The sequence below is a fragment of the Hyposmocoma kahamanoa genome, unplaced genomic scaffold, assembly GCF_003589595.1.
Source record: "Hyposmocoma kahamanoa isolate Upper Pololo Valley unplaced genomic scaffold, ASM358959v1 120, whole genome shotgun sequence".
NCBI classification, from domain to species: domain Eukaryota; kingdom Metazoa; phylum Arthropoda; class Insecta; order Lepidoptera; family Cosmopterigidae; genus Hyposmocoma; species Hyposmocoma kahamanoa.
In genome coordinates this window covers 3,416,947-3,440,635 of record NW_020653415.1, presented here as the reverse complement: position 1 = coordinate 3,440,635, position 23,689 = coordinate 3,416,947, and the positions used below count along the sequence as shown (strand labels likewise).

At 36.1% G+C, this 23,689-nt stretch overlaps 2 protein-coding genes across 2 annotated transcripts in view; both read left to right on the top strand.

Moving 5' to 3' along the window:
• Positions 1-7,586, top strand: part of LOC113240115 (fatty acid synthase-like) — a 45,746-nt gene extending 38,160 nt beyond the window's left edge. Inside the window, exons 30-36 of the mRNA XM_026477337.1 lie at positions 2,678-2,834; positions 3,256-3,391; positions 3,809-3,956; positions 4,207-4,383; positions 4,820-4,922; positions 6,365-6,525; positions 6,969-7,586. Of these exons, the coding sequence (XP_026333122.1) occupies positions 2,678-2,834; positions 3,256-3,391; positions 3,809-3,956; positions 4,207-4,383; positions 4,820-4,922; positions 6,365-6,525; positions 6,969-7,409 (1,323 nt within the window). The 3' untranslated portion in view covers positions 7,410-7,586. The remainder of the gene's footprint in view (positions 1-2,677; positions 2,835-3,255; positions 3,392-3,808; positions 3,957-4,206; positions 4,384-4,819; positions 4,923-6,364; positions 6,526-6,968) is intronic.
• Positions 7,587-13,663: 6,077 nt separating this feature from the next.
• LOC113240114 lies at positions 13,664-14,632 on the top strand. Its single transcript, XM_026477336.1, has one exon. The coding sequence runs from the start codon at positions 13,664-13,666 to the stop codon at positions 14,630-14,632; it is 969 nt and encodes a 322-aa protein (XP_026333121.1).
• Positions 14,633-23,689: the final 9,057 nt, after the last annotated feature.

Below are 23,689 nucleotides of genomic sequence, written 5' to 3'. Positions count from 1 at the left end.
GTGTCGGGGCGCATACATCTCACACGCGACCCTAAGGGCTCTTTTAAACCTCGCACAAAGGCCTGCATAGCTACTTTTTTATAAAGGGACCTTTTAGCTTCTATAGTAGTACTAATATTCTCATGCAGGGACACATACGTTATTATGGTACTTAGTAACGTCTGACAGTGGTCGAAAAAGTCCTGAGGGGACCTGTTACCCTGTGTGGCTAACGAGAGGTCATTGTATAGGGTAGTCTCGTCACGTTGGTCAGAAAAATTATTAATTAGAGCAGTTCTAATGCCCACCCAACTATCGGGTATGCCATTAGAGTTTATAGTACATGAGGCTGTGCCTGTGATCTTATTTAAGATTCCGTTTAACAGGCATAAATTGGATAATTCACTCCCTGGGGTATTGCTCATATATGTATGGACAATTTGGTCACATAATCGAATGAATCGTGTAAGTATATTAGGGTTACCATCGAAGTCCGGGACTAGGCGCAGAGCCTTATAAATTGAGTCCGGTTCGTGGGCCATTGTCCTTTCTTCAAATAAAGTGTCTAAATTAAAATCTAAATCTCTAAATGAATCTATCTCTTTCCGGCGAGTCTGGCGCGATGCAGGTTTCCGAGGTCCCGAATTTCTGGGATGAAAAATTTTGGAAGGATTTTAAGTTAGGGACTAAGGAAGCAAGCAACACAAGAACGATTCTAATGTACTCACATTAATTTCATCTCTGGTCTTCCGGAATCGATTTCTTGATTCGCCTGGGCTGCAGCTCGTAGATTCTGGATTCTCAGCAGCGGTGCTTGATAGCTACCCGGGGAAGTCGCGAACGTGGTGCAGAGTTTGATGCGCGCTCGCGAACCGGCCCGCGAGAATCCTACCGACTGCGCCAATTAAGATAACTCCAGCCGAAGGTTCGAAAAAAAACCAAAAGTTTTTATAACTAATTTAATTTTAAAGAAATAAAATTACAATATTAATTTGTAAGGATAGGTGACAATTGTACGAAGGTTGAACCAAAAGTGAGTTGACTGAGAAATTACGTTGTTCCGGTAAAACGCGACACGTGTGCTGATCCAGCGCCTCGTGATCGGTGCATTTGCTGTGCCTTCGTTCTGTAGAACTGTGGAGTCGGCGGCTTCCTTTGTACTGCGATATCTAACTAGCACAGAGAAGAAATTTCCAGGTTCGAAATGTAAACAAAATAATAATATAAAATAAACAGGTAGAAAAGGTGTAGCTATCTAAGGACTCTGGCTCCTAAAGTAGACAAATGTCTGTGTCTTAGGATACAGTGTTCAGTTAGGCGGGACCAAAAATATGTGCCTGTATTTAAAATTTTGTTTTTATTTAAAATTTTAGTATAAAAATGAGACTGAGCGATCGTGGTTATACACTTTTAGTGATAGTTATGAGGTAATAGACAAAATATAATAGGCATAAGTACGTGTGTATGTATGTTTGTGTAGAGTTATGTGTGTGTGTGTGTGTGTGTGTGTGTGTGTGCATGCGTGCGCGTATCTGTGCGTGTTTGTGTATGTGTGTGTGTGTGTGTGTGTGTGTGTGTGAGAGAGTGGGTGTATGCGTGTGTTTTTGTATGTGTATATAAAGTCCAAAAGTAATTGCCTAAGTAATCATATTTTAATTTGTTCCTCTGTAGCCGCGTAGTCGAGAGTCTTCAGTCAATTTTGCAATTTAGACTTCAGTTCGTAACTAGATAAGCCAACACAGTTGTGAATTGATTTTAATTTATTATATAGAACCGAGCTCAAAACATAAAACTGCCTGCTTGCAAAGGTGGTCGAATGCTGTTCACTTGGACACACCGGTCGTTTAACACGACCGACGGTTTGGTTGTAGGGGCAGTACTGAGCGGTGTTTTCTCAACACGGCGCTGAGTATAAAAAGCTGTCTCACTGAAAGGACTTGAGTCTCAGCGTACTATTATTATATAGTCTCTGTAATTCTTACAAATCCAAAGATAATGGCGTTTGATACTTTTCAGAAATGTGAGGATTGAATGAGCACTTAAAAAAAATATTATTCAAAAACGTTTCTCATTAGCTTGTTTTATATTTTACAAATTCATATGATGTAACTTTTACTAAATCTAGACAAAACGAAATTTTATTCTCTTATTTGGTTCCTAAGAAATCGTTCCTTTTAAAAGTGTTTGTATAAGGTTTGTGTAAGGGCATAAGAAAGTATTTGTAAAAATCTGTAATTAAAAACAATAATTTAACAAAACTTTTACTAAAAGCTGGTATTATAATATTATGTGCAAACTTAATACTTTTGTACATCTGACTGGCCCTCTGTGGGAACTGAGTGAGCACACATTAAGTTGTTTTTCTCGTGTTTTATCTTTTTACAAATAGAAAGACTGGTTTCTACAATTGTTTTAGAACTTTTACTAAATGGCTAATATAATTTAAACATTTTGTAGAGGGTGCTTACTCAGTCCATACACACGTTTCTTATTATTATTATTTTTAAATATCTATATATTGTAACACACTTAAACACACGTAAACACACTTTCATACAGTCTACTGCGGGGTTACAAACCGTTAAAACATAAATAAATTTATTTTACCTTCTCATACAACCTGTCAGAGAAGCAATTTTTTATCCAATACCTTAGGCATTGTAATGAAAATAATTATTAAATGTATATGAATTTTCAGTTTTCCAATTCTGACGAGGCAGTGTCCGGAAAGCTGACATGGCGTAGTTTGATCGACGCCACTGAGGCTGCCGTATGCAGTGCTCAAGTGGATGTTGCTGCTTTCCCGCAGAGACGAGTGGCGAAGACAGTCACTGAACAAATAGCGGACTTGGCTGGTAAGATTTCAATAAAAAAGATGGAATATAAAATTGTTGGTGCAGGTGAAATTACAGGAACCTGAGCCACAAGTTGACAGACTTGTGGCTCAGGGTAACAGGCGCAGTGGTGGTGTTTCTCAGACCTTTGCGATTTAAAGCTCTGAGTGCAACTGCTACGGACAGGCGTGTCGCTTAACACCAGGCGAACGATTAGTTCGTCCCGTCGCTTATTATCATAAAAAAGAATGTAAACGTGTATTCTATATGTTTTATGGTCTCATGGTGATTCATAAGGGTTACTTGTGAAAAATATGTTGTTCAACATTTCTACAATTTTAAGGGTTTTATTTTGTGCGATTTTTCATAGTTTGTTTTATGAGTAGGAGTTATTATACTTATTATCTGTATAATAGAACATTAGATTCCATTTAAATTACAGGTATACAATTGTCGGACGATCCTGAAATGACGTATCTTGTGAATCCTGCCAAAGTGCCAATAATTCAGACATTCCTTAGAACTATGCACAATGTCCCTATTGATGCTGAGGATTTAATCACGTTGACAGCTGCTAAGTGAGTTCAATACTGCTTTAGTTTCAATGTTGAATGTCAGTTATAATTATATAATATTTAAGTCAATCTGAAAATAATTTGGTGTAATATTAATATATTCCATGGTAGTAAAACATAAATATATATACATAAAGCAACACCTCTAGTCACTCGCTGGTAGCTATAAAGGTACCTGACTGAGTGAAGCAAAACTTTCACAGACTTCTCACAGATGGCGCAACAGCAAAATGTCGTTAAAAACCAAAAACAAAGATTTGCAACAAGCAAATGAAAAATTCGTAAGATTCATTCCGTGGCTCAATTGGGAGAGCGTCAGACACGATATGCTGAAGGCGCTGGTTGAAATCCAACCGGATCGAACGAATTTTTCTTAGTGTGTTAATATTATTACTGTTACCTTTATGTTTGCTTTACAAGGCTAAGAAGCATCGAAGAGTACCTAGGGGAAGAAGTAAGAAAGGAGTTGCATGGCCTGGGCACCTTCTACTCCTGCGAACACTTCGATGAATTAAAGGGTACCATTCCCGTGGTGCCGCTGCAGACTCTTACCGAAGCAGAGCCACAGGTATTAAAATACAAGTTAAATTTATAAAGTAATAATTATATTTTGAGAATCTAAAGAAAGATGTTACTATTCATTGGTCTTCATCATACAATGATAAATGCTTATATATCAGCTACATGCTGTTTGATGACGCAGCCAGCATTTCACTAATAACCTTCATTTTGAATAGCACCAAGTGAGGGCAAAGTTTCTCATTGGGCTTTTTCTTTTTTTGCATCTTTGTGCGCCTCAATAAAATTATGCGTTTCAGGATTATGAATACTTCGATGTAACGAAGCGATATGTATGCATAGTACCAGGCTTAGAAGGGCATTATGCACGTTTCCGCTTGATGTGCGAGCGATTCAAGACAGGGGCGGTGGTGCTTCAGCCCAGCCTTGACTGCCCTTATGACACAGCGGAGCAGACAGCTGATAAATATGCCCAGGTAAAACTATTACTTGCCTTGTCTGTTACGAGGACTACCGAAATGGACCTTCCAGGGTATTCAATGTGCTTTGCCACTATGATCCTAAGCAGTATGTACTATGTACAAATTATCTGATCTTTTCATCTTAGTTCTTTTAGTCTTGAATTAATGTCGTGGTTGCAGAATCGTTCTAGTCGTTGCCGTCATTCTGATGCACTCGCCTTCTAATTTCAATTACATTGCATGATATCATCAAAATTAATTTTACGCTTTATTACTGAATATGGCACATTACGTAATTCTAACTTGCATTGAAAGACTGATTGTGTAGATTAAATTGTCCAAAACTATGCTAAGATTGACTGAATAAATTTTATAATTGAAATTTATCTTATGAGTCATCCTATTGTTCTAGTCCAGGTATAACTTATTCAATTCATTGTGACATTTGCAGTTACTCCGAGACAAAGTGAATATTCAAGACAATTTTTACCTGGTGGGTTACGAGAGCGGTGTTCTGGTTGTGTTGGAACTCGCTGCCATTTTGGAAGGGTGCGGTAGGTTTCTGAACAAATTATGTACTTAGTATATATTAGTGAAATTACAGGCACTTGGAACTTACAAATTTAGGTCTCAGGGCGACGGGCGCAGTGCAATGCCCCTCAGATCTTTGCGATTTAAAAATCTGAGTAGCACTGCAACTGTTGTGGGTAGCCGTTTCGGTTAGGGCGCGTTCCCATTATGTCGTGACGTTTTGTTGGACGACTGTCGCGCTAACCTGTTCCCATATCACGACTATCTGTCGTGGCTGTAACGTGGACGATTATTTTATCATTGAACGACTGTCGTGTCTAGCTGTTCCCACTAGATCGTGACGGCAATTTATCGTTTCACGGCAGCCGCCTTGTCGTTTGCACGACAGAGTCATTTGATGCACTGCAGTTGCTTCTATGTTATTTTGGAAGCCAGTACGGTATTTTCGCTCCCGTGTGAAATGGATGAAGATGAAATTATAATAATGTATTACTTTTAAAAAAGGCGGAAGAGGAAATAAACGAAGAAAAGAAAGTTTTGAAGTACACCCATTGTTATTAAAGAATTCCATTAGAATTATGTCATACGTTTATAGATGAACTGAAAAGTGACGAGAGAAAATTTTGGGACTATTTGAAAATTTGGTATTTTGTAATATTATGTATAATTAAATTTGAACAAAATTGAATTCACAATAAATACTTCGTGTAAATAATTTTTGCTCTCGATTAATATATTTTAACCCGATTTAAACCCAGCCTTAACAAAGCACCGGGTTACAACTCGGGCGCTTGCCCGGGTTTCTCTGGCTACGACACGACGCTAGTGCAAAGAGAGCCGAGGGCGCGGTGTACGAGAGAGGAGAGTAGGGAGCAGAACACGTGCAGACAACGATAAATAAATCGTAACGACAATAGTAGCTGCGACTATCTGCCATCACGTTTTAATCGTGACGTTTTACTTATCGTCTGACGACTGTCGTTCTAACTCTGCCCATTACCAAGACAGTCTGTCGTCGTAACGCTAAAAAAACTATGAACGGCAGTTAATCGTGTCGTACTATATGTAAACAACATCATTTAAATATACAAGTCACGACACTGTAAACCCCACGATTATCTGTCGTCGCGACTTAGAGGGAAAGCACCCTTACCACGACGCTTAATATAAAAAAAATATTATTGACTTGGTTCAGTCATTCGTTGTAATTCAAGCTAGGCTTGTATAGCACGAGCTCTTCTTAAGCACCCAATATTAATATTTGGCCCAGAAAACAAGGCGAAATATTGAAATCAACAAACTCTGCAGAAGTTAGCCAGAATAGACAGCTATGTCATTGTCATCTTGTTTTAAATTTTAATATCACCTGACAGTAAGTTATAAATAACTTGCAGCATAACCACGCATTTGCCATTTATCGTACACAAGAATGAGAACTGATTGCAGATTGTCAAAATTGTTCCAGGTCTTAAAGGCACCGTGTTTTGCATTGGTGGCGCCCCCGAAGAGTTCCAGGCGACCCTCAAACACGAGCTAAGAGAGTACCAATCGGATGAGGAGCTGCAGAACGCCGTCATCAGGCACATGTTTGTGTTGATGAAGGGGGACGATGATGGGCTAGATGAGGTAATTTCTCTATACTTTATCCAACAGCGTATTGTGTATTATACTTTTCTGTAATAAATTATTATTGTACTTAATTGAATCGAAAAACAACTTAAGTGCTTTTGGCAAAAACCTAATTAGAATTGCAGATTGGTTTCTCAAAACATAGATATACAAAAATAAATTTAGCATATTTCAATTCCATTTAAGTCAAATATTGTTTATTGCATGCGAGTGAAACAATCATTAATTAATCGGGTGAGCATTAAAATACTATATTTAAATAGAAACTCCAATGGCATAATACATAAAGAAGCACACAAGAAAACAACGTTAACAACGACTGACAGGGGCTTAATGTTGATTGCTGTTATCCAGTTGCCAACACAACTGCACGTGGAACCGTTAACAATCTTAATAATCATAAAATGAAAAACATAATGACTTGTCATGTTCAATTGCAGGTGCTGGAAAAGGTATCCACATTTAAAGAGAGGATAGATGTGTGCGTGCGACTGTTGCTCGGACGAGTGCCTCACTCAGCGCAGTACGCGAAAACGCTAATCTTGTCTGCATACACGCGGATCAAGCTAGCACTGCAGTACAAACCACAGCCGAGGCAGCTCAACTCTAGAGTAATTCTCCTACACTCACCATCGATGATACTTGAAGACCCTCGCGACACCCCAGTAACATTACTCCAACAGTACTCCAAACAACCAGTCGTAGTTCACGAGCTGCATGAACCTCTAGCACACGCCGCCCTCGATCTTCGTATCTCGGCAATCATCAACACCTATTTCGATAAAAACATCAAAGAGGCTTACGAAAAAGCCAATCTATGCGAAAATCACAGTTTTCTAGGTGATCTATGCAGTGCCACTCAATACTTTGATTGGAGTTAATGTTAATACTGTAACTCTTTGAACGCAATTAGAGTTCTGTGTTTAGTTGTTTAGATTCATTTAGGTGTAGATTTGTGGTTTATTTTTGAAATAAATGTATTCTTGTTTGAGCAAATTGCGTTAAGTTCCTTCGATATTGTTTTAGTCTCTTGTAAAAATAAATTAGTTAGTAAAACAGCAATGATACATGTGAACAAACTGATGACTTCTGCAAAACTAAGCAGGGTCAATTACCAAATTGACCCTGTTATATTCAATATATTATCGACTGAATATAGTTTGGAAACAATGTTTCAGAGGAGTCAAAGATTCATTTGTTCTATAGGTAAGATAAATGGACACCAGAAAACGTCACTTTTAAGCTACTGCTCATTCACTATGCTGGCTTCTCCGAGAAGAACGAGCAAGAAACTCTAGGAATTGCTATTTTCAAATAAACTTAAATGCTATAGAATACACTTTGAATCAAATTTGTGTGGAACCTAGAGCCACATCTTACGTAGTCTTCAATTTTGTAATGTGACTTCTCAATTAAAATACTTTTATTGTATTTTTTAAACTTAAAAAATGATAATATTAATATATGTTCCGGAATCTTATTGTAAAAACGTATACAGTTCCCCATAAAAGAGTCGTTTCCCTTGGTTAAACGAAATCGTGGTACCATGAGTTTGGATTTAGCTCTAAGTGCGTTATTTTCTAAGGCTCTAAGGTTAATATTATAGATATTTCTTGACTTAATAAATTATGCATATTTTTACGGGCATATAAAATATTTGAAAGAAAGACAGAAAAATGTTTATAGTACAAACACAGACACGTGTATACCCAAAAAAAGTAATAATAAAAAAAGAAAAACAATATTAAAACCTCAGATTATAAACATTGGCAGATGAAGCGCGCCGAACACAAAAGTAAAGCCACCAAAGCAAATACAAATTCAAAAGCGAATACAAACTCCCGTCAGCACTAAGCTCAGCGTCGCACTGTTTGCACGTCACGAGTGATTAGTTATTTTATGTTTTAAAATGCCGTTTTGTGTTAAGCATTGTAAAAGTTGACCCCAAAAACAAAACATAAGATGGAATTTCTATTTACAAGGAACTATTGTTAATTTAACTTTTTTATCATTTATTTACCCGATATTTTTTGAGATTCACTCGGAACACAAAACCTCGACATAAATTCGTATGTGTTGCCAGTTTTTATCAAAATGAGTTTCCTTAAATTATGTAAATATGCATGGGTGATAGGATAATTTATACTCTTGTATAGAAATTAAATAATGCATGCATGTACACACAGAATGGTCCAATTACTGCGATCCAAAATTGTTTTTAGGTAACTCAGATTTATCTAAATTCTTATAAAAGAAAATGTTCAAAAACAGCTATAATTTTCGCCCTATAGATACAGAGAACTTTCATTGTTATGTGCACAGAGTGATTTTGTAAGAAAACGTGTCAATAAATTAAAAAAAAAATTATAATGTATGTATATGACTTCACAGGTTCTAAAGAGTTTCATTGGAAAACAAATCATTTTTGTCAAATTAGAACATAATCGTTAATGTTATGGAATTGATTACAAAGATAATTTAATAAAAAAATTAATAGAAAAGTATTTGATAGTGAAATTGCGCTACATATCAAAATTAGAACGAATACTCGATGTATAGACGCGAAATGTTAGTATTATAAAAAATGCATACAAAGTAAAGGTTATTAAGATATTGTGTAATTGTGATTGTCATAAATATTTTGAACTATCAAAGTTTTCCAATTTAAAATATCGTAAAAAAATATTATTTCCTTTGTGTGATGTAAATCAAATAATAACAATTAAATATTAACTTATATTGCATTAATATGTTTGATATCCTAATACCACTTAAGTACCTATATACAGTATTGTAGGAAGCAACAGAAAAAAATACGGGAGTTTTGTCGCAGCCTCTGGCAATCTTATACGCACACAAATGCGCATGTCTCTACAGTGCCCCTCCTAGTTCTCACGCACACAATAAATGAAAAGTGGCTTCATTTCGTTTGTTGCGTACGCTACATCTGTATATTGTTTTGTAATGTAAGGATACGCCTATTTACGTGTCTGAGCAATTGACACGTAAGATAGCCCGCTTGGACTTCTTGGCTAGAGACCGCACAAAGTTAAAGAAATTGAAATTTTGTTGGACACCTTCGGTCGGATCTACGCTCGCAAAAATGAGAACTCACGGGTCATAATAATAATAAATGAAATGCAAGTATACATCATTTGCTGCAAGAGACATGACTGACTAAGGTAACTTTCTACTTGGTTACTATATTGTTACCAATACACCTACTGTTTGTTATATCTAATAAGTCAATTGATTATGTAGTTGAAATATGTGTAGTTGAAATATGTGCTACGTATTTACCTAAACAAAATATTATATTAATTGTTATGTACTGGAATAGAAGAAAAGAGGACATTTTTTATAAACAAATGCAAGACATATTAAAATATATGAATAATAAATATCCAAAAGAAAACATTATTTTAGGGGGAGACTTTAACATAAACATCAATCAAAATAACTCTAAAACAGCTGAGTTTTTAAACCTTTTTCTTGAACATAACTTCACCCAACACATAAAACAACCAACTCATGGAACTGAAAATTCATCATCTTGCTTAGATCTAATATTTACAAATTTTAAACATAATAGTTTATACACTTCAGTTAAAGATCTAGGTTTTTCTGATCACATGGCAACAATATTACAAATGTCTATACCTCCCCAGAAAACGCAAACAAATTGGTATACCTATAAAAGGATTTATAGCGAAAATAATATAAATAAATTGAAAGAAAATTTAAAACACATAAATTGGCTAAATATCATTAAACCAAATAAAAATGGAAACGAGAATTTCATTGCTTTTAATAATACATTACTAGATAACTTAAATAAATACATTCCAAGAAAGAAAATTAAACTAAAAACAACAAATAAAAAATGTTGGCTTACTACTGGAATTAAACGTTCTTGCAGACACAAACGATTATTAAAAACAATAACATTAAAATCAAAAAACCTATTACTTAGGATGTACTATAAAAAATACGAAAAGATTCTAAAAAATATAATAATAACTGCAAAAAAACAAAATTTCATTAAGAAAATACGTGATTCAAATAATAAAATAAAAACGATGTGGCAAATAATAAACGAAACCACTAACAAAAATCCGAGAAAAGAAAAACAAAATATAAAGCTAAAACAAAGCGGTGTTGATGTATTTGATGCCCGTCAAATTGCGAATTTATTTAATAATTATTTTAAATCAATTGGAGAACAAAAACTTAATAATTCGTTACCACATGGCCGCCCTGTTATGCAACCATGTGAAAATAGTATGTTTTTATTTTCAGTAGAATACTGTGAAATTAATAAAATTATCAGAAACTTAAAAAATAAATTAAGTCATGGTATACATGAACCATTTTGATAAAAAAATGTGCGGATGAACTGACTTTACCCCTTACTAACCTAATTAACCAGTCATTTGAAGAAGGCGTTTTTCCACATATTTTAAAGACAGCTGTATTAAAACCAATTCATAAAAAAGAAGAAAAACACAATATCTGCAATTATCGTCCTATAGCTCTATTACCAACAATATCAAAAATATTTGAAAAAGCAATGACCGATCGTATTTATTCGTTTTGTGAAAAATACAATATATTTCATGAGTCGCAAAATGGTTTCCGTAAAAAACATTCTACAACTACAGCTATATAAGTACATTCAAGCAGTTTTAAATATAATTAACGATAAGAAGTATGCAATAGGAGTTTTATTAGACTTATCGAAAGCCTATGATAGAGTTCAATTTAAAATATTGCTTAATAAGTTATACGGGGTTGGAATCCGCGGAATGGCACATAAATGTCTTACATCATATCTTAAAGACAGGGAACAAATTGTAGAAATAGAACATTACGACACCATTTCGGGTGAAATTAAAAATATCCAGTCAAACAGAAACATCGTTAATGCATCAATTCCTCAAGGTAGCGTAATCGGTTGTCTTTTATTTATAATATATATTAATGACCTCCCAAAAAATATAGATGAAACCTGCGTGTTATTTGCTGATGACATCTCAATCCTCACTTCAAGTAATGATAGTATAAATCTGAAGGAAAGCCTTACATCTCTGCTTGAAACTACAACCAATTGGCTTAACGATCACAACCTCGAAATTAACTTATCAAAAACTAAAATTATAACTTTTCACCCTCATCAAAAGACCCCGCTATATGTTTCCATACAATACCAGGGTACAGAAATAACGCCGGTTGATGTTTATACATTGTTGGGAGTTGACATTGATAAGCATTTAAATTGGAAAAAACATGTTCAAAAGCTAAAATCTAAATTGTCCAAATTTGTATATGCTTTAAGAGAATTAAAAAAAACTACAGACTTTAAAACTGCTTTAACTACCTATTATGCCTTCGCTTACGCTTGGTTAAACTATGCTATAATTCTATGGGGCAATAGCACGGATACGCCTAGCCTCTTCACTTTACAAAAGAAATTAATTAGAATCCTCACAAATATTGCCCAAACAGATAGCTGTAAACCCCATTTTATCAAACATGAAATCCGACAAACAAAGAAAATATCTCGAAAAGGGTTAAGTTTAGGGTAGGGTGTTTCATAGTAAAATAAGTCAGAAATGATGAGTACTCCACGCCGTTAACGGATCTAGCACGACTTTTCCTGTATAATGGGCATTGTTCACAATTTTTTACCTATACATGTTAAATTTTTTTTCGAAAATCTTCACTATTTTAAGACACTAATTTGAATATTTTATCATTTCGTAGCTTATTTGCCTTATGATTTTTTGAAAATTTTGCAAGTTATTTATTTGGTGATCAAAGGCTCTATAAATGTTAACCTTTGCGGCAGGGAATATTTAAAAAAGTAAATTGACATCTCTCAAAATGTCAATAACGGAATTCTAACCTATAAATGTATTATGTTACAACATTAATCGAAACTGTCACTGGCCCAAGCCTAGTGGCCGCCATTATGGAAATATACTATCACATGAGATGTCTCATAAACAAACATCACTCCGTGATGTTACCATTACAACATCTCTCACAATACTTTTTGTTCTCTGGTATTTCTTTAAAGTATTGGGGTTTTATCGTTCTAGTATTTTAGCGCGCGTTTTTGTTTCTTCTTGTTTTTTTTAGTGCAGTTATATGGCCGACGGAATCATGCACTTTATAAAAGTTGAATCTCGTAAATTCCCGCAAGTCGACAATGTAATGATTATGGAATACATTTACTTAAAATAAGCTTAATGTAGCAGAAATAAGAAGAGTAAAAATCGTACAATTGTTGAAATATCTATGTAGATTTAAAACTACATAGGTGTTACGTGGGCCGGAAAAATGGAGCAAAGTAGTCACCACTTGGTACCCACGTGATGGAAAACGTAATAGAGGGTGTCAACATCAAAGATGGGAGGATGAGCTGAAGCTAGCTGTAGCACCATGTTGAAGAAGAGTAGCTCTTGATAGAATACTGGAAAGGCCTAGATGAGACACATGCCAAGAGGCACGCTGAGCTAAGAGATACTTATAATGTAAAAAAGAATGAAAATTCATAGTCATATTTCAAGTCATATTTCAAACTTTTCACTTTGAAACAGTTCACCAAATCTCCGTTCGGCTACAAAACTAATAGAATATTAATACTTCGAAAATTTCACAGTAGTACTAACACTGAAAAAAAAAGACAAAGTGTTGTTTTATACAGGTTGAGTTGAGTTCGGTGCAGACCACCACGGCGTACTGACGTTTCTGTGTACTCGCTGTATTAAAACCATTTATATTGACCTCTCACTTACGGAAATTTGTGCAGCGCCCGGTGTCTCGCACGATTGGTCATACGTGTGCCTTTCACTTTTTGTGACAACCAAGACAGTGACCTCTAACATAGTGCAACAGTGTTCCTCGCTCGGTGTCTTTTAACTTGGTTTATCATAAATATCGGACCCTCCTGCTCGTGCTTATTACTGGAGGACATAAGGTGTCTCCCCTCGGGGTTTTGTGAGTGAGACGACACTACACGCTGCGTAGACGCCACTGCTTCAGTCGACGGCACTATATTCCAACGCATTCTACTTACATCTCAATTCACGCCCGCCTCGAACGTATTTTTCGACACCATTGGGCCTTTGGAATGCCTCTGAAACGCACTCCTCCACAAAACGCTGCCCAGCCAGATTTTGGTAATGCGATCCTACTAAGCAGAGCCAAATCAGACCTAGATATTTCCGGACCAACCGAAACTCCGTCGCCTGTAAGTAACCGTGACTTTTCGCTAATAACTGTACGCTCTAAAAGGCCACGTTCTGAAGTTTCTCCTCCTTCGACCACAATGGAGGAATTTAAGACTGAAATGCGAAATATGATGAAATCCCTAATCTCGGAACAATCTGCCATGCTATGTCGACTCTCTGAAGATGTGTCTGCTATCAAAATTCAAAACGAAAATATTCAAAAGTCCAATAAAGAAATAGAGGACTCTATTGATTCCATTATAAATAGCTGCGTAGAACTTTGTTCCAGAATAAACAAGTTCGAAAAGGACCGTTCCGACTGCCAATATGGTTTATTGAATCTCGAAAAAAAGGTAGAAAGTCTGGAATTAACCTCACGAACTTCCACTCTTGAAATAAGGAATATTCCCGCAACGGATAATGAAACTACATCTGATTTGATGAATATAGTTCGTGCTACAGCCAAGGCGCTGAAACTTGAAATACAACAGTCGCAAATCCGAGACGTCTACCGCCTACCTAGCAAGCCTGGTAAAACTCGACCAATCATTGCCGAATTTTCTACCGTTGCCTTGAAGATGGAAGTGTTAAACTCTGTACGAAACTATAACAAAAACAGGGCTTCAACTGAGAAGCTAAGTACCGGGATGATTGGACTAAAAGGGAAATCATCCCCAATTTACTTATCTGAATACCTGCCAGGACCCACCAGAAAGCTGTTTTACCAGGCAAGAGAATTTGCCAAGCTCTCGGACTATAAATTCTGTTGGGCCGTAAATGGTAAAATATATCCCCGCAAAACTGAAAATTCCAACGCAATTAAAGTTGACTCAGAACAAGTTCTCCGCGCCCTGACTAACGATAAGTGACTATGTCCTAACGTCATTACGCACTATTGTTTCATATGTTTCAACTTTCTATTTAATATGTACATTTTAAAAAACCAGTATTTACAAACTTTTTACTCAAATATGTTATTTAATTGTGTTTCTATATTATCTATATTTACAACTAGTCACATGAATTACACTCTACATAACATTTACACTACATTCACTACACACACTCAGCAAGCAATCATAAGGGGTTTTCTGTTTCGTCCACATCGTCCTCGTGCTATCTTCCCAGAGTTGGTCATTTTTACTTACGTTGTCAATGGATTTGCATTTATTGTCTTAACACTGAGCTCTCGACTGTCGAATGATTATCTAATTAATATATTTCTTATAACACAATCATGGTTAATAATAAAATAGAAAGAATAACTGTAGAGCTAGAGATGCTCAGTGTTTCCAAATCAATGTATTGCCCTCCGGAACAATGCGTACAGTACATGTATAATCCATCCAAATCTTTAAGTTTTCTGCAACTAAATATACGCAGTATTAATAAAAATTTTGACCAATTTAGACTTCTATTAGCACAAATTAAAGCTCCATGTGATGTCATCGTGTTGACTGAGTGTTGGCTGCAAAAATCACCATACATACCTACTTTATCTGCATACGAATCCTACTATACTAAACGACGTATAAATCAAAACAGTGGTATTGTGTTGTACGTACGTAGGGGGCTAAACTGTAACGTATACGAGTTTACTTCTCTTATAGGTGCGAACTGTCTTGTTTGTAAGATGGGAACTGAGCTTGCTCTAGTTTCCATCTATAGATCACCCTCAATACATAACATAGATACTTACCTAAATAGTCTCAATGATCTTTTATCGAGTTTGAATTCCTTTCCCTTTATAGGTGTAGTGGGAGATGTTAACGTGGACATAAAGGATGACAGCACTGACTTGCGATCTGATCAATACCTGGACTTGGCTGCTTCACATGGCCTTTTGCCTGCGCATACCCTTCCAACTCGAGAAGAAAACTGTTTAGATCACGTTTTGTTGAAATCCAAAATGTCTTCTGTTACCATGGTGATTCAGTCAGATATCACAGACCACTATCCTGTACTGTTGTCGACGCAGTTTGGATGCAGTCTGTCTCATATTTCCCACACACGTACTAAATTGGATCAAAGTGCTATTGTCCAGGATATCATTGAGTCTGATCTTTCAGAAGTGTTGTACTCTTGGGACGTGAATGCTGCGGCAAACTTGTTGGTATCGCGTGTATCAGACATAGTCAAAAAACATACAAAGGTCTTTACTATCACTCGTTCTAAAAGGATTATTAAAGCCTGGATAACTCCGGGCCTACTACGCTGTATCCGCAACAGAGACTCTATGCACAGGAAACTTAAGAGAGACCCTAACAATATTATACTTAAAATAACGTATACGCGATATAGAAATTTCATTAATAAACTCCTTAAAACCTTAAAAAGATCTTACTTGAAATCACTTCTAATGAATGCCAAAAACAATGCTAAGGCGACTTGGGATGCAGTCAAAACCATTACAAATATAAATTCTAGAATTAATCCGTCTGATTCTTTGCTCAAATTACATTCCGACCCGGTAACGTCAGTAAACTCAGTCAACCAGTTTTTTGCTGGTATAGGGATCGATTTAGCGAATAAAATTCAACCATCTTTGTCTGAAGTTAGCCGCCTTCGTCTGGCTCAATCTCCATGTGCAGAATCATTCGCTGTTTTGGATGTTGACAATGGGGAAATTGAAGGGTTGATTTTGAGCCTGCGTAACAATTGTGCGGTTGGTTGGGATGGTATTTCCTCGTCCATTTTGAGGTCGGCGCGTCATGTTCTGGTTCCATTACTTACCCATATCTGCAACTTGTCCCTTTCTACTGGGATATTCCCTAACGTATTTAAAAGAGCGCTGATACATCCTATTCACAAATCTGGAGACAATGACGTCGTTAATAATTATAGACCGATCTCCGTTCTTCCGGCTATGTCGAAGATACTGGAGAAGGTACTAAACTATCGATTAACTAACTACCTGGAATCAAAACACTTACTTTCTAGTAACCAATTCGGCTTCAGACAGGGAAAATCCACCAATGACGCAGTGTCTGCGCTAATTAACGATGTTATCTCCCACCTTGATAAGAAAGACAAATGTCTCTGTATATTTCTAGATATTACAAAAGCTTTCGACACGGTCTCCATCCCTTTACTTCTGTCAAAATTAGAAACATTGGGTATTAGAGGTACCCAACTGGATATTTTCAAAAATTATCTATCAGACCGCTCGCAGGCTGTTAAGATGGGGAGTTATGTTAGTTATGATGAACGACTTACAATTGGCGTTCCGCAAGGAAGTATTCTCGGACCTACCCTCTTTACTGTGTATATTAATGACCTGTGCCAACTTCAGCTTCCAAATTGCAGGATCTACACCTATGCTGACGACACTGCCCTGCTAATACATGGCAATACATGGGAAGAAGTGCGTTTACTGGCTGAGAATGCTTTTACTGCAGTAATGAGATGGCTAACCTCTAATCTACTCACTCTTAACATATCTAAAACCGTATTTATGCCGTTCGCTCTCAAGCGGGTTTCCATTCCACCCACTTCTACATTTCTTATAAAGGCCCATACCTGCGAAACTCCAAGTCATAACTGTACTTGTCCTTGCATTGCAGCCACCAGTCAGGTGAAATATCTCGGTGTCATTATTGACCAAACCCTTAGTTGGCGCAATCACATAAATTATTTGAATACGCGTGTCCGTAAACTAATATATGTCTTCAAAAACCTCCGACAAGTGGCTGATGCTGACACCCTCTACATGACTTATTCTGCCCTTTGTGTATCCTTGCTCAATTACTGTCTTACAGTTTGGGGTGGTGCGGCAAAAACTACTATACTTAAACTGGAAAGAGCCCAGAGGGCAGTCCTAAAAGTTATGTTTAAAAAACCCTATCGGTATCCAACTTCGTTATTATATGCCCACACCTCAGTTTTGTCGGTTAGGCAGTTATACGTACTACAAGTGATCTTACAGAAGCATATCCTATTAAAATTTGACCCTGCTATCCTTAAGAAACGTAAAAATAATTATGTCTGTCCAAACAGGCAACATAAAACTACTTTGGCTGGAAAACACTTCCGTGTACTCAGCTCGCGTTTATATAACTCCTGTCATAGTAAAATAAATATTTACTCTCTTTCCCGTTATGAAGTCAAGAAAAATGTTACAAATTGGCTAAAAAGTCATGACTACGCTGCCACAGAGTCGCTGTTAAGGTAATTTCATATTTGTTGCATTTTCATAGTTACTCACAGAGGCTGTCTACTTCCATTCAAACTTATGGCTTCTGACTCTCCTATTTTCAAGACCTTTTTATGTACTCAATGGCAACAATTATAACAAACCCACATACATCTCATTTACACACACGAACTTTCGAATCACTCAAAATACATAACACCCACACTCCACTATTTTTTTGACACACTGCTCCATTACTAAACTAACATAGTTTAAGTTTCACATAAATTACACTAACTCTTTCTTTTGCATCTTCTGTATAAGTTTTTTTTTTTAACATTACAAATTTGTCCCTTCTGGGTCCCAAATGAACAGTTATATTGTACTGGTTTTGGGACTACAGACTTCCTTTTTGTATTCTCGTAAGCCATATGCTTAAAATATACGATTGATGCTTTCCAGCCGTGGCTGCAACAGTACCATCTGCGAACACAGGTTAAATCCTTACGTAGGGTCTGCATGTTGCCTGACTGGACAGCAATCAATCAATTGCTAATTAAGTATTGTAACTATCTCTCCAGTAACTGTGAATGGCTATCAATAAAGTTATTATTATTATTATTATTATTATTATTACTTAAAATAAGCTTAATGTAGCAGAAATAAGAAGAGTAAAAATCGTACAATTGTTGAAATATCTATGTAGATTTAAAACTACATAGGTGTTACGTGGGCCGGAAAAATGGAGCAAAGTAGTCACCACTTGGTACCCACGTGATGGAAAACGTAATAGAGGGTGTCAACATCAAAGATGGGAGGATGAGCTGAAGCTAGCTGTAGCACCATGTTGAAGAAGAGTAGCTCTTGATAGAATACTGGAAAGGCCTAGATGAGACACATGTCAAGAGGCACGCTGAGTTAAGAGATACTTATAATGTAAAAAAGAATGAAAATTCATAGTCATATTTCAAGTCATATTTCAAACTTTTCACTTTGAAACAGTTCACCAAATCTCCGTTCGGCTACAAAACTAATAGAATATTAATACTTCGAAAATTTCACAGTAGTACTAACACTGAAAAAAAAGACAAAGTGTTGTTTTATACAGGTTTATCAACTTACTTCAAAGTGATCTTTACAACAATAAATAGTGTAAACTTTGAAGTATCGCACTTTTACTTCACTACACCATTCTCGTAGGTATGAACAAAGCACTTCCTGTATTCCATAGCTGTGTTATACTTGATATTTTGTTGTATTCCATGGCTGTGTTATATTTGGTATTTTGTCTCCCGGCAGCGAATTTAAAAGTTGCAAAGATAGTAAGGTTATGTTTACAAACGTGAAGTAACGTTTAATTTTTTTTTGCACGCATGGACAAAATATTATAGAGCCACTGATGACGTCATTGATTGTCAAATAAAGATCAATACTATTTTTTGACAAATATAAGAAATCTCAACGTAATATTGACTATTACATAGAAAATATTAAACAGCAACCTTATTCCTCGAAATGAATTTTGAAATAGAGAGTTTGCAAAAAAATGAACAATGCCCAGGCAGTTTTCAATAATAAGGTCAAGGTAAATCTTGAAAACTGCGTATAATTTATGCAACCATTTTTTTACGAGAATGACATATGCCAAGTTTATAAAAAGAACATTGCGCTACGAAGCAGTTTTAATTTATGCCTAAATATGCGTTGAAAGGTTAACTTTCAACTAAAAAATCATCAATCGGCTTTGGGCAGATTTTTGCGAACCATCTTCTAACGATGCCTTTATCTGTCTTAATGTCGGCAACTCCGCTGATACCATCTGAGCCAGGGTACAATGTCACAACGCGACTCAATTTCCACTTCAATGGAGGAAGATTGTCTTCTTTGGGGAGAACAAGAGTATCAGCCTTCAAAGTCTCTCGGTCAGTTCGCCAATTGGTTCTAAGTTGAAGTTCCGACATGTACTCTTTACTCCATCGAGCCCAAAAATGTTAGCGAAGTTGCTCAACCGTTGATAACGAGTATAGTAGGTATAGTTTTTTTCATAATTATGTTCTGGAAACGATGACCAGGAGTTAACGGCGTCATATCTTCTGGATTAGATGACAACGGCGTGAGTGGTCTGGAGTTTAAGATGGCTTAGTGTAGCATTTAGTTCTTCATAATTAAGATTACAATTTCCCAACACTCTTATTAAATGAAATTTGGATGATTTTACACACGCCTCCTAGATATGTACCTCCGAAGTGAGGAGAATAAGCCGGGATAAAATGGAAATGTATACCTTCCTCAGACACGCTCTCAGCCAATGAATTGCAATGCGTTTTCAAAAACTTTGACAAGTCATTATAAGCACCGACAAATGAGGTACCGTTATCGGAAGATATATTAGAGGGTTTGCCTCTACGAGATATAAACCTACGTAAAGCTAGCAAATAATTGTTACTCGTCAGATTGATTACCAGTTCTAAATGAATAGCTTTAGTTGTAAAGCATATAAACAAAGCAATGTACACTTTCACTAACCTGCAACCTCGGTTCTTACGACTAGCTGACATTATTGTGCCAGCGTAATCTACACCTACGTTCTTGAATGGGTGACCTGGTATAAGGCGTTGGTACGGTAAATTGCCCATTAATGGCGTAACTGTCTTACCTTTCATGCGAGAATAATGAATGCATTGATTGTAACAAACCCGTGCCAAATTTCTTCCTCTGATCGGCCAGTAAGATTCCCTAATCGACGCCAGAAGTAACTGTAGCCTAACCTTGTGTGTTCATATAAAAACAATAACTTTGTAAACTTATGAGTGGACTGTAATATAATGGGATGCTTTTTATGATATGGGAATTGGAAATTGCCCAAACGAACTCCTATGCGCATTAATTTGTTCTCATCTAAAAAATTGCAAATTTAAGCAAAGGACTTTTCTTGGGAAGTGGCTATTTTCACCATATGGTACTGGCAGAAAACCAGCACTGTTTGACTTCTCTCGGTCTACAGTATTTATGCTGAGTCAGGGCCATTTCAGCACAAACTGTAGTCATAAGTACATTAAAATGTTATCAGTTGTTATAGTATTTGTTTGTTTCTCTCACAGTATTTGTTTTTCTCGCAATATGTGTTTTGTATAAATGTATGTAAAATTAATAATGAATGTTCTATGTGCTTTTATGTTATACTCTGTGAAGTGATTGTAAATGTTTTGTTTCTGTTTGTATTTGTGCTGAATAAACGTGTTACCTATCTATCTATCTATCTATCTATCTATCTTTAATATCTTATACTCAAGTGGAAATGATTCCATTATATACGCTAAGGACTTCATTAACTCATCTTCATTAAGGAACGTTGTTGTTGGCACCTGTTTTTTACATCATCGGTCAAAATTAATAAGTGCGCTTGAATTATCATTTCTGAATTTAAAGTTATATTCGATCGACATTCCGGTTAAACTGTCACAGAAGTAAGGTTTGTAGGCCACTGTGATTCCGCTTCCTGCAAAAACTTGGTCCTGACCACCACATCAAGTGAGTGTATGATCTTAACATTAACTCCGCGAAATATTAAGTCTGCAGGATTCTGATGAGTTGGTGCATGCCTCCACCTCCCATTCCCGGTTTTATACAATATCTCGGCTACATGGTTTGTACGGATACAAAAGGCTGCAATTTGGAAAGACGCATTTTCAGCCACCCTAAAATGATAGTGGAATCCGTCCAAAATGTGACCGAGCGCATGTTTGCACGCAAGGAATTTATAGCCTTTTGTAAAGGCGCACACCAACTAACGCACCTAATTCGAGTCTGGGCATAATTATGCCCAGTACCATGCCTGGGCATGGTAGGCTTTAAGGGTGCAACACGACTTTTAGCGATTAGAAGTCTCAAAATTCCTCCGTTCTCTCCGACACTCCGGTTTGTGATTAATATTTATGCAATTAAGTAAACAATATCACTTTATTATAATTTGGTGTTAAAATCTTTAACACTGTTTAAATTAGCAAATAGTATTATAAATGTAGTACTTTCATTATCTTAACTTATGGAATACTGTACTATTCCGCCAGAGGGCGCCACTTGGAGCGCACTAAACGTATTCTTGTGAATTATAGTAAAATATTTTATTAAGTGTTATTTAAATAAAAAACCATATCAAAGTACTTACAACTACCACAAATGTGGCGAATTAGTGTTTGTGAGAAAAACAGGTTGTGAATTTAAAAGTTATGAGGTGAACAAATTTATTGATAAAAAATAACTAAAGACGTGCAAATAAGTTAACTCCTTAATATAATCATATAGTCTATATGTAACGTAATTTAGTGTACGGATTTTCAGTGAAAAATAATTTCAAAAAGTGAACTAAATTTTAAATTTGCTGGTTAACAGAACCGTTAAATTATTGAATCAATAATTTGAACTTTGGACTCTGTTCCAATACTGTACAAATAAGACATTTGTAATTTCGCTATGTGACGTCAATGATCTCTTGGTCGACTGGTTACTCGGTGAGACTTCTATCCGACGAACCTGAGTTCGAGCCCAAGCTACGCGGATATATTTTTCTACGCTCGCTATCTAGCGAAACACGGAAGAAATACATAGGACAAAAAAAAAAAAAACCCACCAAGGGTTTACCAGAAATCGATCAACGAGTTTGTAAAGCGGGTTACCACTACTCCACACTAGAGGGCGCAGATCTATCATTAATTTATTAATTACTACAACTACAAAGTCACCAAAGATGGCGTTACCACAATTAAAATGCGGTGGATGCTTACAAATGATTACCGATAAACAGTATCTCACTTGTTTTAAATGCCTTGAATATTATGATTTGGATTGCGCAAATGTTAGTGTTCAGCGTTTCTATAACACAATGTCACCGGAGCGGAAGAAAGGTTGGCTATGTCAAACTTGTCGCAGTAAGATGCCCAAAACAACTAACACAACAACGCCAATACGTGACTTAAAATTGGCTTCTAGTAGCATTTTAGACATGACTGATGCCTATCGCTCCCCGAGTCATAACAATGTCACACAAAGAAAAAAGACTAGTTCTATTATGAATGAGAGCATATATCAACTTGAGAACGATTCGAGCATTTTAGGAGACACTCAGCAATTAAACGTTGAAAATAACCCTGAAAATTCAATAACTTGTTTACCGACTGTAAAACAATGGGAAAATTTGTTAGATAAGAAATTCAATCATTTAAAGGAGCAGTTAGTTGCTGAGATGCGAGAACTTATCAAGTCTGAAATGAAAACTATTGCATCGCAATCTAAACTTAACTCTAACGTTCCAGAACCACAAAAACAAAACATGGAACAGACATTGCTAAATACTAGTATTGAAATTATAGAGAGTACTAGTAAAAAATTGGAACTAGAAATAAATGAAATACGTCAAATACTAAAGAGCATAACGAAAAGTGTAACGATAATCACCAACAAAATTTTTACCAAAAAGACATTAAGAAAAAAATTGTTCTATATGGCTTTGAAGAACACCCCTGGGAGGAAGAATGTGAATTACGTGATAGAATAGTGTTTGCTTTTCAGGATATTTTAAATATTAACCTCGACGGCTATTTAGAGGATATAAGAAGAATAGGAAAGAAAGGAAATCGACGGCCTATAGTCATAGAACTATTGAGCCAACAAATGACCAAAAATACATTACAACACGGTTACTATTTTAAAGGAACGGGTATAGCAATTTCGGAATATCTACAAGAAGAATCGCTAAAACATAGAAAGTTGTTGATTGAATCCCTAATCAAAGCAC